This window comes from Leuresthes tenuis, unplaced genomic scaffold, assembly GCF_036924035.1.
Source record: "Leuresthes tenuis unplaced genomic scaffold, fLeuTen1.0.hap1 SCAF_9, whole genome shotgun sequence".
Lineage (NCBI taxonomy): Eukaryota > Metazoa > Chordata > Actinopteri > Atheriniformes > Atherinopsidae > Leuresthes > Leuresthes tenuis.
In genome coordinates this window covers 7,219,186-7,235,023 of record NW_027325363.1, presented here as the reverse complement: position 1 = coordinate 7,235,023, position 15,838 = coordinate 7,219,186, and the positions used below count along the sequence as shown (strand labels likewise).

The 15,838-nt window shown below is 40.2% G+C and overlaps 1 protein-coding gene across 1 annotated transcript in view; it reads left to right on the top strand.

Moving 5' to 3' along the window:
• gbe1b (glucan (1,4-alpha-), branching enzyme 1b) overlaps nt 1–15,568 on the top strand; it is a 79,866-nt gene extending 64,298 nt beyond the window's left edge. The window contains exons 15-16 of the mRNA XM_072392095.1: nt 5,790–5,907; nt 15,473–15,568. Of these exons, the coding sequence (XP_072248196.1) occupies nt 5,790–5,907; nt 15,473–15,535 (181 nt within the window). The 3' untranslated portion in view covers nt 15,536–15,568. The remainder of the gene's footprint in view (nt 1–5,789; nt 5,908–15,472) is intronic.
• Nucleotides 15,569–15,838: the final 270 nt, after the last annotated feature.

The window sequence follows — 15,838 nt, the reverse complement described above, 5'->3', positions numbered from 1 at the left end:
GAAAAAATTCCAAATGTATTGTAAATCTGACACCCACGATCATTGGACTCCCCCTTTCATCAGATGATTGCTTCCCCCAAAACTAAAGGTAGAAAACTCTAAATATTCTGCAGTAATGTATTTAATCCTTCGTCAGTGGTCAATAAGATTTTGGTCAAAGTGCTGCTAGTGCAGTAGGTCAAAGTTGCTTCAAGGTTAGAAACTATCTTGGCTTTTAGAACATTTTATTACTTTTATTACTTATTATTACTTTTTATTGTTTAAAATTTGTCTTATTTTTTAAGTTCTATTATTCTTAGGATTTTGTGATTAGTTAATCAAAGACGAAGGCGGAAACTACAGTACCCGATGTTTAATGTGGCATTGCTTTAAACTAGGGATGTGCACAGCTAAAACGATTAGTCGACTAATCGGAGCAACTGCTTCTTTTTTTTTTTTTTAGAGTGGAGTCATTTTTGTTTGGGGCGGGAGAAGACTTAAAATGTTGCTCTTCGGGGGCAAAAAGACCCGACAGAAGAATGACTGTTTTTAGTTGTAGTTAAACGCTTGTATGACTGCAAACAGGAACAAAAAACTGCTTTGGTGATTAATGTTGACGATGACGTCACAAGTAGTCGACTTTAATTAGCTTGATTAGTCGACCTAAAAAGAATCCCTTAAAATGCCCATGTTTCATGGTTACAGTTGGACAGCGATCCAGGCTGACCTTTGCCTTACTTGCTATGTGTTCCTTTACATAAACATGGGTAGAATGTTTTGATATTATAATTACATGTAACTCCCGCTGAACTTGGTATATGAATTAAAATGCATATTAAAACATATGCATGGAGACTGTAAGGAAAAATATTCTCTGCACAAAGAGATGGAATTATTTTTTTTTCATTTTAAATCAGTTGCTGGTTGGTTTGAGATCTCTTATTCCTTTGTAGCTTAAACTGTCTCTACCATTTCTTCCACTTTGATGTAACTTAGCCTGGCTGAGCAGAAAGAAGGGTAACGTCGAATGAAAAGCCTAGACGCAGCATTTAGACTGCTTACAGGGCCATGCCACATTCTTCAGATGTGCATACACAGCTCTCTCAGCTCTTGCTTACCACGACAGCATGCTATTACTTTCATAAAGCCCAAGAAAGCGACAAGCTTATGGAGAAACTAAGTGGTTCCTGCATCTGCAATTGTGGTCATGGCAAGATTGTTTTCAGGTCATCAATGACTCTAATCATCAAGCTTTGGACTGCCTTCTTTTCTTTCTGGTCATTGGGCAAAACTGATTGTGTTCTTTAATCTTCCCCTTTATTCACCGAAGCCGTATTGATCGCAATGCTTTACAGCTGAACAGCAAGCTGTTGTTGCAGCCGTCTGTAGCCACTAACAACAACGTAATCGCTCAAAGCTTCCAACTACCAATTTGTGCTTTTTCTCACTTCCTTGCTGAGAAGTTGGCCAGGGAACTCTAAAATACTGTAACTATGCCTCATTTCCAGCACTCTGAGTCACACACACACACACACATATACACCAGCCACAATATTAAAACCTCTGAAAGGTGGAGTGAATAACATTGATTATCTCGTTACAGGGGCAGCTGTCATGGGGTGGGATAGTGAGTGAACAGTCAGTTATTGAATTTCATGTGTTGAAAGCTGGAAAAGTGGGCAGGCGGAAGGATCTGAGTGAATTTTACAAGGACTGGATTGCAATGACTAGAAGAGTGGATCAGAACATCTCTGAAATGGCAGCAATGTTCCCTTTTGTGGTAGTTCGTTACATACCAAGGATCAGACAGCTGGTGATCCGATGATGGCTCACTGGTATGTGCTGAGAGTCTGAGCCCCCTGAAGATGGCACTGATAGCTGAAAACTTAAATGTTGGCCTAAGAGGGAAGGATGAAGCGTTGGAACATGGAGAGTGTCACAGCTTGCCACATATTGTAGCCCCAAAGTTTCTGTGCTGACCCCTGTCAGCCACCAAGAAGCCATGCTTTATTTCACATGACGTGGATTTCTTGGTTTGGACCTTTGGACCTGGCATTTGTGCGGACGTTCCTTTGACATTTTTCACCTACCTGATCATAGTTGGAGGCCACACGGACACTGGATGGTCTTCTGTGGGATGTGTTACTCAGACTTGTTTCTAAGTTGCACATCTCCCAAAATACAGGAGCTGGGTGACACCTTCAGAGGTCTCAGGGGATCCATTCCTTGATGGTTGTGGCATATAAGAGCAACCTGAGCCAGAAGTTCTCAGGGGAGGCCATAGCAAAATTTGTTTCTTCTGTCTATAAATCACCATATTAGCACATTAGCTGAAGAGGTTTAGAGGAGATCTTCAGTAGAAACAATGCAGTCAAGAATGTAGTCAAGAACTTCTTTTTAATCATCACCATCAAAGCAGACAAACACGCAGCAAAAGCAGACTTTTCCCAGCCCCGGGGCGGAATGAGGCTGCGTTGGAGGATCACACTTGAACTCCAGAATGTCACCAATGGCATGATGAGACCGTTATTCATCCAGCCAATTAGTTAGTGGGTTGTTTGCTGATTCTATACTTGTGTCTTCCCTTTCTCTGATTTTTAGTTGCCATTTCAAACCTTATCGATATGAAAAAACAATGCACTGCACAGATTATCATGGGTTTCCACATTATATTGCACACTGACATCGGGGATTGCTTAATTGCTGCTAATCATCTCTGACTGGCAAGGCAAAACTTTTCTGATGAGGAAGGCTTCCGATAAAATATGTGCGTACACACTTTCACTTTCTTGCATTTTAAATCCAGCAATTTTAGAAGTGTCATTAGTCTTTTTTCTGACATTAATTGCAGCCTGTAACTAATCCTGACACCTACTCTTTTTATGTTTCCTTTCGTCAAGCTACAAGTTTGGGACCAAGGACGCGTAGAGTCCTTGAAAAATGGTTTCCACATATAGACTCTTGGTGGCATTTCTTAACAATGTAGATATCTGATTTAATGGTATTCTACATTTCTCTGGCCGAAGGACAGAATTGTTTATTTAATCAATTTGATCACGGGCTCTCATAAAAAGGTGTTCATGTCCTGAAGCCTTCACTACAGCATATGGTATGATTTGCATACTTTATGCTGTGTCTTTCTCACTTGGTTCATTTTTCAGAATACACACAATTCATGAGAGCCTTATTATGGAAGCTGCCATCAGTCAAATCCTCAGTGTCTGAGCATCCTTGTTCAGAGGCACAAAGGAGAAATTGTGCAAAAAGAATCAAGAAAAAGTGACAGCAAGGGGGACTGTTTTACTCCCTCTTCCACATACAGTACATACAGCTTTTCTATACTTGATCAAAGGCATTTACATTTTCTCTTGACTATTCAACTGTCTCAGTGCTGCCAAAATTCACAACCCCCGAAGCTCTGTGACATATTTCATTGTTTTATGATTTGACTCAAAGTGGATTTGTCTCTTTCAAAATGATGAACCGATAATGACTAAAAGTTAAAGATAATCAAGTGCACAAACAACACACATTATGTTCCACAAACTGTCAAAACGGGTCGTGTAAAGAAATAAAAAGCAGGTGTTCAGACGTAAAAAGGAATTATGCAGAGATTTTTTTTTTTACTTAATATCAGACCTAAACACATAGAAGCCTTTTGGTGCAGGGGTACTTAAGGTTATATTTACGCAGAAATATATCAAATGCACAAACTCTGAGTAACCTAAGGTTTTCACAGCAGTTGAAGTTAACAAGCATGTTAAGTACAGCAGAAATCTGAATGTGTTTGTCACACAAAAGAAGAATTTGATGTGTACCCAGCCAAACATGAATGATTCAAACCAGCTTACCGAAGTTGCTAAAGTCCTTTCATATTTTATGTCCAATGGGAAAAGTCACCTTCAGCCACTCCAGCTCTAAAACAAAAACGGCTCATGTTTGGGGCAAAATGCAAATCCTCCTGATCAATAATCAAACAAGCGGTGCGCTCAGGTAGCGAATGGAAACGAGGGAAGAAAGGCGCAAAAAATGCAGAGCGCACCAAAACCACCTCATTTACATCTAAGGTTACGCAGTATGAGAGCGCAGAATTCAAGCCAAGCACCAGTCATCACACACAAGTAAACGGACTGTTAGCTGATATTAGACTGGAACACTTATTTAATGCATGTAACATTTTGATTTGAAACAAGTTATGTAGATTTAAGTTAAAAGTGTGTGATTCGCAGAATTGAAACATTGATCGAGCATAATGACCTTTCCCAATAAACTTGAACATTAAAGTTTCTAAGCAATCAGAATAAAGGTAGTTTGCTTAATGATGGCTTTACTTTAACTGATAGTAATGGGCTGACTTGGATGAACTTTTAAAATGAAAAAAGTTGAGTTAAGTTGATCCTGTCATCCAGAAGTCAAAGTCCAGAGTCAAAATGCTGCACAAAAGCTTCGATTTTTCAGCACTACGTTCAGATCGGTGTAAGTCCTCATTTGGTGATTAACTCTGATAAATTGGTGTCATCCTCGTTGTCTGATGCCATCATGATCAATAGGCTAGTCTTCTCTGTTCTTCTGAGCTATTCTCCAGTTGAGATTTGCACAGAGAAGCCTGTCAGGTAGCTTGTGATTCATGGTCCCACATCAGACAGAATCTAATCAGCCTGGTTATTTAAGAGTAAAATATATGATTTGTCTATTCAAATTGGTAAAAATGAGGCCGGTGTTGGCGATCCTCCACTCTCTGTCACCATTGCTATTAAGCACCCACTGGCGATAGTAACTGTAGCTTTGGTGCGTAGCCGAACAATCTTTGCAGTAGAATGTCTCCACAAAACGAATCCATAGTGTTTAAAGCAGATATGGTGTCTGTCACTCCTGTAAGTGCACGTATGTACGCTCTTTAAAACACAGATTATTAACTTCCTCTTCAACGTGCACTGATCTGACTTTCTGAGCTGGTGTATATAACGCTGCGGAACATATGCGGTGCCATGTTTCCACTTTTCATAGAATTAATCTAATTAGAAATAATTCCTTTATCCTTTCCTCCCTTAAGTAGGCCTCTCAAGTTCTGCAAATCATGGCAGGGATGAATAAAGCAGGGATGTTCACATCCAGTCCTCGGAGGCCGCTGTCCTGCAGGTTTAAGATGTTTCCCTGCTTCAACGCACCTGATTCAGATCAATGCATCATTAGCAGGCTTGTGCAGAACTTAACAATCTTTTGAAGAGACATATTTAATCTGAATCAGGTGTGTTGAAGCAGGGAAACATCTAAAACCTGCAGGACAGGGGTCTTTGAGGACTGACTTTGGACATCCCTGCTCTAAAGGGTTTACAGACTCCATAGCGTCACTGTAATTCTGAATGAAAATTAATGTATGTATGAGGTCCAGTTTTGATCAGTTTGAAGGGATTTTCTTATACATTAACAAGTCTTTTCTCCTGTCAGGTTGTAAATATAAAAGAATATTTTAAAAACATCTGTCCCGTCATCATCATCTTGTCACTCTTTTGGATCATTTGCATTCACTGTTTGTGCAATGAGTCTGATCATTGGACAGCCTGGTAGTGTGATTGAGCCATTGTTGAGTCACTTTTTCAGCATTTGCTTAAACTGTTTGGGTTTTGTCGCTCGGCAGTGCTTTGAAAAAGAGATGAATTCAGATGGGTGTGAGAATTTCAACCACCTGAGCACTGCTAAACCAAGCCTGCACTGGTGATAAAACCTTTTCTTTTTATCTTCTTTCTTTTGTTTCGATCTCATAAGCCAGTTTCCCACCAGTATTGCACCTTAACTTCACTCTTCGTCAGATACAAAATCAAGCTGGATTCAGATGATGTTCGGTATGGAGGGCACGGACGACTCGACCACAACACAGACTTCTTCACAGAGCGCCAGCCTTTCAACGGTCGCTCCAACTCGATGCTGGTAAATATTTCCAACGCAACATTTTTAACGCATCAAAGGTCGGCTTTTGTTCATTTTTACTGAGTTTACTGCAGTTGTAGATCTAGTACCGTTTGTAGTCAAGTCAAGGTAATTTTTTCATAACTTCGGCTGTATCGTCATTCCCTTCCATAACAGTTCAGACTTGTTTTGGAGGCTGCTGTATATTCACTCTGGAGAAGTGGAAAAATTAGGCATATACAGAAATAACTGCATGCATACTAAATGACTTGAGTGTGCTGCTGATGGATGCTATTGTCACACAAACCAGTGCTCATATGTGGGCCAACAGAGGAGTCGCTCACACAAAAACATCAAACGGGTGGTGCTGAAACGGCTCAAACTACAACTAAGAGAACACCTAAATCAATTATTAAAACTATACATAAACATTTTCTTGCTCTTTTGTTGTTTCCAGATTTATTTGGCCTGTAGTGTCACAAAGTTGCTTGTCTCGTCATTTGTTCGGGCAAAGATATTCGCAAACTGTTGCATTCGTTGTTTGAGTCCCGATTTACAGAAAAATACTTGTGTGCAATCAGCATTACATCATATATAGATGCATGTAGTGAGTGGTTTCTTTTACTCACATGTCCTTTTCTTGCTAATTATAGAGATATAGATGGAGCTATAGCACATTTAATCTATTTGGGTATGTTTCATGTTCTGATACAGAACTTTCTGGCAGACTTTAAACAGTTTTGGGTTTTCAGTTTATATAAATTGTGTTTTTTCACATCACTTTCATTTTCTTTTCTGGTTCGTTAATGTAAGTTAACACGTTGCCCTTTTGGATAAACATAACCGCAGTTAATTTGCTTGTTAATTGGCTTCTTTTTTTTCCCGTGTGCACATGGCACAGCCAACGACATTATCAATTACTCTGTGTGATAAACGGGTCTCACTAAAGCACATCAGTAATCTGATGGATCCTGACGCCTGCACCAAAAGAGAATTTTAAGCCATTGTCCACATCTTTTGTAGCCATCGTCCATATGTTTTGTCATTGTGTGTGTGTATCCCTGGAGGATTAAAAAGCATCAGTAAACAGGCTCAAATCGCAGGACTTAATGATGTGTCTGGACCATCCTCTTCCTGGGGAAAATGAATATTGCGCCCTCAACTTTTCATTGTAAGCAAAACTATATAATTTCAATTAGATTAAAAACACTAAAAGTATTTACACTAATTGCGGATTTAAACTGCCCAACAGCATCTCTCATACATAAATATCTACGAAGGGAGGAGATCTATTCAAAATGAACATGATCTCAAATCTTCTTTTTTGACCAATTCTTTAGCATTAGACAAATATTCATAGAACAAGCTACTCGGTCAAATATTAAAACAAAAGGCTCTATAAATGGAAGAAAGCTTAGTCGTGTTATTCAGTTTTCCTCGCAGCACTGCTAATGCTGCGTTCAGGCCTTATCGGGTGGATATTCATGGTTTAATGTTGCAGTTCTAGTGTTGCAGAGGCATTTTGTAAGGCCGGCAGCGGATAAAAAGTCTAATTAAATGGCTTTTGGTGGATTAATGTTTGTCCTTTTTTTGAATGTTCCATTTTTGATATTTATAAATAAGTTTAATGAGCCAGAAATGGGGTTTTGTAGTGAGAGGATCGTTCTAATGAGGTTTAAGTGTGTTGGCGTGATAGAGGACTAAATGCCTCTCTTAGGTCTGAGACTTTCAGCTTTACTACACCACTATAATTTAGTAACTTCTTGTATGATATTGAAACCTTTTATCATCAAACAAAGAGAATAATAGAATATAACTACATAAAGAAAAGGCAGCATACCTCTCTCTCTGTTTCTGATCGCCATGACATTATGTTTTGATCGTGAAAATCATCTTTTGCTTTTCTGCATTTTCCTCCACTCGCAGTTATCCAGGAGTTATCGAGCGGCATGTGAATTTTGCATCTACTGTTCTTTCACGTTTCCCTGCAAACAATGTGCATTATTCATGGCGGTAGAATTTGCCTTTTCATGTGCATGCCTCTTAAGCTTGCATGGCGTCACGGAGGAGTGAAAAGTATCTGTGAGGATGAACCACTGGGCCTCCATCAAGAGAACTGCTTAAGGCTAATGGCATGAAATGGGTCTGTCCTTGAAATATGAAAAAAAAAAAACACTGATATGCATTTTAAGCAGTGTGCTTGAGGATGAGGATCTTCCTCATGTTTGCACCCTTTTTTAAGATATTTTTTCCTGATCAGAAGCCAATAAGATGTTAATCATTAAGGTCAGTGTGAATTAGTGAGGATTGCCGGTGTTGGATCTTATGTTAATCAACCCAATTAATGCATGAGGACAGTGTTACCTGTGAAGTGGACTGCAGAGTCATCATCCCCTTCTGTGGTTTTAAGTTTGTTTAGTAAATGAATAAAACATCTTGAGGCAACACTTACTTGAGGCAAGTTATTTCAGTTTTTTTTTTTTTTACCAGAGTTCACACAGCACCTGATGAGATGTTTGTTTATCTGAACTCAGCTTGAACTTCTTCAAAGCAACACTGGAAATGTTTCTGTTAATGGGGAGAGGGTCTGATTTTACATTAAGTGTTGGACGGAGCGCGTTAACGCATCAAAAATTCATTTTGCAAAGCTCAGACTTCTGTTAAGAGTATCAGTTCAGAGTTATTTAAGATTCTTGCGACCTCTTTCAAAGCCTCTTCTTTTTCATGTGGACTAGATCCTCCATCGCATTGGCTTAGGTTTCATCAGTTAATGACACAGATTCCACACTCTCTTAAATCTTTTCAAACTATTATTAATTTAAACAGAAGCGCTTCACCCATGTCCCTCTTGGCCAAAATGTGAAGTTGAGTTCACTAGTCATCTGCTAATTTTGGCACCAATGTGGATTAATAAGGAGGATGGGAGGAAGCGAGAGAAATGGAGCTGACAGCAAAGGAAGGATGGAGTCAACTGGGGGCCCTTCTGCATATACTTCTGTTATTCCGTCTCCTAGAGATTGCACAGTAAGACTATAGTCTTACACGGAGCTGCTGTTTCTCCTCCTCCACACACCTACCTGGTTATGACAAGAATAATCAGGCACAAGCCCCTGCGGGGGCTGATAAAGATGCCCACACCATTCATGTTTTATTTAACAACTTTTGCTTTTAAAGTCTGCGCAAACTTCTTTTCTCCTGTCTTATTAACGTATGTGTCAGTTCTCCAGCTTCCTTGTTACTGAGAGATGATAAAGTCTCTATATCCTCCAAGAATGCAGCACATCTCAGACTGTGGATGCACATAATTAGATGAAGCCAGCAGAGCATCGTGGTTGCTTGGTAGCCTCTGGAGAATACTGTGAAACTGTAACGCCCCGTGTTTACAAATGTGTTCGTGGCTTATTGTCATCTCTTTAGACCCCTCTGCCGTATCCTTTTTTCTACATCGGGTTTTCCACTTTTTCTCTGGATAAAAAGACGAAATGATCAGATTAAACTTTCCGAAATGGGATTACGACTGAGAAGTGGTGGCTAACTCTTTATGGTCAAATACAATTTGTATATCAGTTATCAGGCAGTATAAGCCAGATGCTTGATTTATCACATTTACTGTGTTCACTCCTCAATGCCTTTCTGTATTCAGTCATAATGTCAGCACTTACAAAAGTTAGGTGAAACTGTTCGATACGGTGATCACAAACGGGTGCACATAAGATTTTTGGTCTTGTTCTCAGGTGAGAGCCTTGGGTTGTTGCTTGGTCCTCACATTTAAAATACATTTTCCTCAACCCTCCTTACAGGAGGAACAAAGTGGAGGGATCCGTGGGTAATGTGACGTGTACTTTAATTTCAACTGAAAATGAAGAGAAGCAGGAAACAAAATGTCTGTTCTTTAAACGCTTGTAATTTTCTGTGTTTCTGGGTCCTGACTACATCTGTTTTCATTATCAGCTGCTTGAACTACTTTCTGGTGCTGTTGGCATGCTTATCAAAAGCTGGATGACTAAAGTTTTTGTACATTTTCTGCAGCTCATCTCTGTGCGTTCACCGTTCGTTTGAAGCCAGCTGACCTCCTGCGACTGTGAACAAGCGCTTCTTTTGCGGTTCAGATTCAGTCTGACGTTTCTTTGGGGTGGAGGAACACCAAAGTAATCGCTTAATGGAGCTTGCTTCTTTGACATTTTGACGACATTCTAAAACAGTGGCTCATAGGCCTATCCTGCGCTACAGATTGCGCAACTATCTATCCCCAAATCTTAGGTGCATGAGCACCCCTGATCATAACTAACTGCGGCAATGTTTTGTGCACCTGTTTTTATAAAAAAAAAAAATTAAATTTTTTTTACCAGCAGTAAGATATTCCGGTTAATGCCCAGGTCATTACCAATTAATTTTACAAAACAGGTGTTAATAGATTACATAATGTGCAGCTTCCATCTGTGCAGATGGTCTAAAACTGTGAAGGAAAGGTGCATTAAAGGTTTAAGAATCATGGCCAAAGTGACCATAGCAATAAGATACAAGGCACCCCTCAAGACACACAAGGGGGGGCTCCCAAATGAATTGAGTGCTGCAGACAAAAAGTGCATTAAATTGATACTTCAAGAAGCTGTGACATCGACTCGGAACTGGCAGAAAATAATGGTACTCTGGTACGATGTGAGAAGTCTGTTCAGAGGAAGCCTTCATGGGAGACTTGTGGCTAAAAAGCCTTGGAATGGACAAGGAAGGCACACACACACACACACACTGTGGAGCTTAAATGTTTGTTTTTTACTTCTACGTAGATAAGAAAATCATATTATAGCACAAATCCTAACGATAAATTGCTGAACTCTCAGGAACTGGCAGTTGGTTTGAAAATGAAGACTAAATCAGGTGTCTTTAAAGCGCTCATTGATGATCAGGGCGTCGTCAATGCTCTGTTTTATTCAAAGAACGGGAATGTATCAAAGTATGATTCTCACGTTTGTGGACGTTTCATGGAGATTGGTCCCAAAATTATTCTGTAGCTTGACGATAAACACAATGGGTATCTTATAAGATATGATTAGAGTGACGGGTCCCACAGAACTCTGATCTCGACATCATGAAGTCGATCCAGGAGATAGATTTGCCTGACGTGTAACTTAAATAACTTTTTGATTATTATTGAATGCAAAGCTACTTTTTAAGTGTCCCCTGTTGGATTTAGCAGGTCTATGTTGGTGATACTATTAATTTTTGTGTGGTTCATTTGTAATAAAAGAAGATTCACACTCTGCAGAGTGTGATTTTACCCCTGCTAATAGGGGCGTTTTACAGCTTCCATGAATGTTCTCTTTATGTGGCTAAAAGTGCTCCAGCTTTTTTCATCTGACTGAGCTGACAGCTTGATCTGCTTCGCAGGGCCTTTCACGAGATTATTGAACATCAAGAGCTGTTATTGAACGAGAATTTATTCATTTAGCTAGACAGAAACTTTTAAATAGTCAAAGACTAAAATTCCCCTAGTGAGGAAACTTATTTCAGGTTACCCTCCTTAGGTACTTGTCACATGTTCAGTTTTGTTTGAGTGTAATAATGTCAGAGATGTAATGCTAAGAAAGGGTGATGAATATTTAGCCGCTTCAAAACCTTTTGATAAACTTTGCATGCATCAAAGGGGTCGTCTCCTGTGACAGTTTCGCAAAGAAATTAAGCTGAAGTGAGGAAGAAAAAGAAAGCCAGAGAAACATAGCAGGCTGGTGGCAAATGATCAAAAGATGTTCATTTCCATCTCTGAGATCTAAGGCCTGACGTTGATGAGCAGGAATGAACCTAAAGAAATAAAACTGTGACAGGATGCAAAGGACCTGCCTCACACTTTTATGTACACCTCTAAAACCGCCGCACATGTACAGCAATTGTAAATCCTCAGATAAAGTCTGCACACTGTGTTAAGCACAACTATCCTTCCTATGGGTTGGAAGATCATCTTTATATATTTTAATGGGATTATTTTGGTTCCAGTTTTGTAAAATGACGAAAACAACATTTTGAATGTAGCTTTTCAAGCTGAGTTAATCTTATAAACTTGTTCACTTTTGCGTGTATGCATGGGTTGTGTTGTGTTTTGTTTTGTAATGACAAAATTGGTCCTTTAAGAAGAATGCTCAAGAAGCACAGAGGCAATGTTAAGTCTGAAGGTTCCGATTTTACCAAAAATAAAACTCCAACTGAGAACAGAAACAGAAGTCTGAGGCTCAGTTAAACATCCCAGTCAGGTTGCCAGATCCTTGTGCTTTTCCTAACATTCAAACTACATGTCTACAGAAGTGCTTACAGCCATCTGATACTTGTTAAGTGAGTAATGGAGCCAAACAGAGACTTGACTGGAGAGTTAAAGTGATAGTCAGGCAGTGCTCTGGCAGGCTGCTGGGATCAGGAGACCGAGTGGATATTCCAGCGAAGCATCTCATGAATCCTTTATCAGTGTGTTTGAACATTGATCAGTGCGAGTATCAGCCCAAAGGCTGGACTTTGCTCTTGAGGAGAGAACAAAATCCAAAATCTCTCCTGCGAACGAGCTTTGAGGCAATACAAGAACTTCATGAGACAAAAGAAGGCAAAATGAAAAAAGGAGAAGGACAAAGCATGTTTGCAAACTTTCTACCAACACAAAACGTCAATAAGAAACTACTTTTCCTCCTTCTCGTCTCATTTTCTTTTGCATCTTTTAGATAATAAGAAATGGTTCTGTTGTACAGTAACGGCTGTTGCCTGGATATGAAACGGCCCTATGAGTGTTGGTAAAGTGGTAAACACCTACTCTTAATGACTAATCAGACAGCTGCAGAAGCATAGCAGACATCTTCAGACAAATCCTATTAGACACATTGCCCTAACGAAACAAAACTTAAGGGAAGTAAAGCTGAATCATTTCTCAGTAATTCATTTTAATACAGAGTGGCTGGATTAGTGATGAACTGATTAATGATTCATTCAGAACGTGGAGGTCAACCTTAGGACGTGTCATCATCTCTAGGGGTCATAAGAGATGATGTGTTTGAGGAACTGAAACACCAACAAACTACCTCTTGCTCTTATCTGGCACAAACAAAATGTTTAACCTGATATTTCTGCATATTTAACATCAGGATCTCATACAGTCAGTCAGTGGGTCTACATGATGAGATTAACTCTTAAGGGTAATATATGGCGGTGAATGAATGGAATCACTGGAACAATGCATGTCATATACCGGTACGATAGGTGGCGTGGCGCTCGATCCAATCCGCAACGTGCCTCTGCCGTCTACGTGCACGTTTGGTGTATGTTTGTATCGAGTTATCTCGGGGTCTTAATCCGATCGCGAGTAACCCGATCCGATTCGATTTCTTGTCAGATTAAGGTGTCTACATGAGCTGAATAACTCTGTCTCATTGTAATTTGGCCATTAATCCGATCCGATGGCACTCACATAACCACACTGATTGAGACTGTTGTGCTGGTCACATAGATGTGATTTCAGGATTCTGAGGTGCATCTTGCCCTATTGCACAGGAATTATAGGTTCCATCCATTTTCTATACCAAATTAATCCAATCCAGGGTCATAGGTGTGCTGGAGCCTATCCCAGCCACCTGTCGGGTGAAAGGTGGGGTACACCCTGAATGAATGAGCCGCCAGTCCATCACACGGTCAACATTGAGACGAATAACACAAACGGGGGAGGTAAACTGTGGTGGAAGTTGCTCCCATGTAGAAAGGCCTAACACGCAGATATGTATAAATGGTTCATTCAAGGGTAAAAAGAATAGGCACCAATTGAAACTGTTAGACTTACTTTAAGGGTTATTCAACTGGCTAACTTCAGCTGTTAAACTGAAAAATCTACAAGTTATAATTGTTGATCAAAAGGGAAGGAATTGTCCTTCTCATGCATGCTACTGCATTGCTCCAATGGCCCTCAGTGACCAGTGACTTACGTTGAAACATTTGCAGCTTCCTCCATTTCCAATGAGTCCAACTCTAACTTCAGAGCAAATCTTTGTAAAGGCAGTTTTTGTGTGGAGATGAAGCTCTGGTCCTGTATGTAAATGTGAATAACTGAAGCATAACATACTTTTTTTAGCCTGTTTCAGTGACAGTTTTCTGACATTATTTCACGTGAGTATCCCACTTAGTTTGAAATAACATGCTAATTAGAATCTCTTCCACTGATTGCTGTACCCAGACTTTGTAGTATCTGCTGCTCTGTGATCACAGTTTCATTTAGATTTTGTCACTATTTGTCACGCTGTCTGTTTGCTGGAAATAAAAGCTGTTAACATATTCCAAGGAAAGCGCAGTGGTAGCTTTTGTCTAAACAGGTGCAGTGATTCATTCTGGCTGTCCTTCCCTCTGTGATGCTTCTGCGTGGAGACTCTCCCACTGTGACTGTTTAATTAGGCACCAATGTCTGTGTCGGTGTTTCAGCAGCGGACTGCTCGACTCCCTCGATGACAAACTGTTGCCAAAGAAAGACATCCACAGCGAGCTCAGATCCACTGATGCCGAAGGGTGGCTGGAGGAGTTCAGGGCGTGATTGAACTGTTTACACCTCTGCTCAATTTTTTTTTTTTTAGTTTTCTGTTGGGAATATCGCATCATTTATGTCTGCCTGCCTTTTCCTTTGGCGAAAATCTGAAGTGACTGATGCCACACGGTGGCTTCTTGCCTCTAAATGACACTGAATATCAGAGGGATTGATCAAAGCCTTCATTAGCTACACCTTTTGAAAATGATCCCCTCATTAAGATGGTTCCTTGTAATGTATAGACATAAGGAATGTTCTGTCTGCTGTTGTTTTTTGTGCTGACATGTTTTCCCTCCAGTCTACAAAAGTCCTTTTAGATCCGCTCGTGCCCACTAACAGATCGCGTCTTCACAGAAACGCATATTTACAGCTGGTGCTCGGCCAGCGCTGAGAGACTATGAGAGACACATTTATTGCATCGATTGGAGAGCTCAGAAATTAAAATTAGAGGAGGCAGGAGGCCCCCAATTCAGGCAAGACTGCTCATTTGGGGTTTGTTCTCTTGAAAGCGCAAGATATGAGTTGAATATATTAGATTTTCAACAGATTAAATCAACAGCTGAAAAATTTCCAGCATATAGAATATCAGGATAAATGTTCACTATTGCCTTAAACTCAGAATAAAATGCCACAGATCAGCTCAGAGGCACAAGCTTGTTGTTTAAGACATTCACTTTGCTGACTCTAGTGCCACCCAGAGGTCTTCATGTAGCTGCTGCACCGTCTCCAACCTTCACTTTGATCAACACTACGGTGTTTTTTCTCCTATCATTTGTTACATTTCAGCTCACGCGTGTGAATATCCCCCCTAAAAACACCTCTGAGCCTCTTCCTTCTCTTTTCTCCTCCTCCATCACTTTGTTTGGTCGACCTTGATTGAGAGAATTGACCATGCCAGACCATAAGGCACCACCACCAAAGTGCCTGCATGTCTCACTTCTTAAGAAAGGACAAGCGTTAGGATTCAGTAATCTGGAAATTTGGTGATCTTGTTAACATCATTCCTTTTTAATTGTCTCTTATTCCCTCTGTTTCTTTCTTTCTCAGGTCTACATCCCCTGCAGAACAGCTCTAGTCCTGGCCAACGAGGAGATAGATTACTGTTATTAGGGGATGATTGTCTCCGCAGAGAGCAGGATTGAGAATGGATTCCAAACTCACACTGAGTGTTAACAATCACCTTCATCTTAAAGTGTCAACCTTGCGCACCAGCCAAGCCTACTTTTGCATTGAAGCCTTTTCCCAAATGGAGGGTGGAAAAAAGGCATTTTAAGCTTGTGTGCTTTCAAATACCATCTGCAACCCTAGACACTGTGTAACCCCATTTACTGCAGATTGGTCCATTTTGGGAAGCGTCCAATCTAACCAGCAGCTAGATGCTAAAACTCAAAAGCCCTGCCGAGTCCATCCACC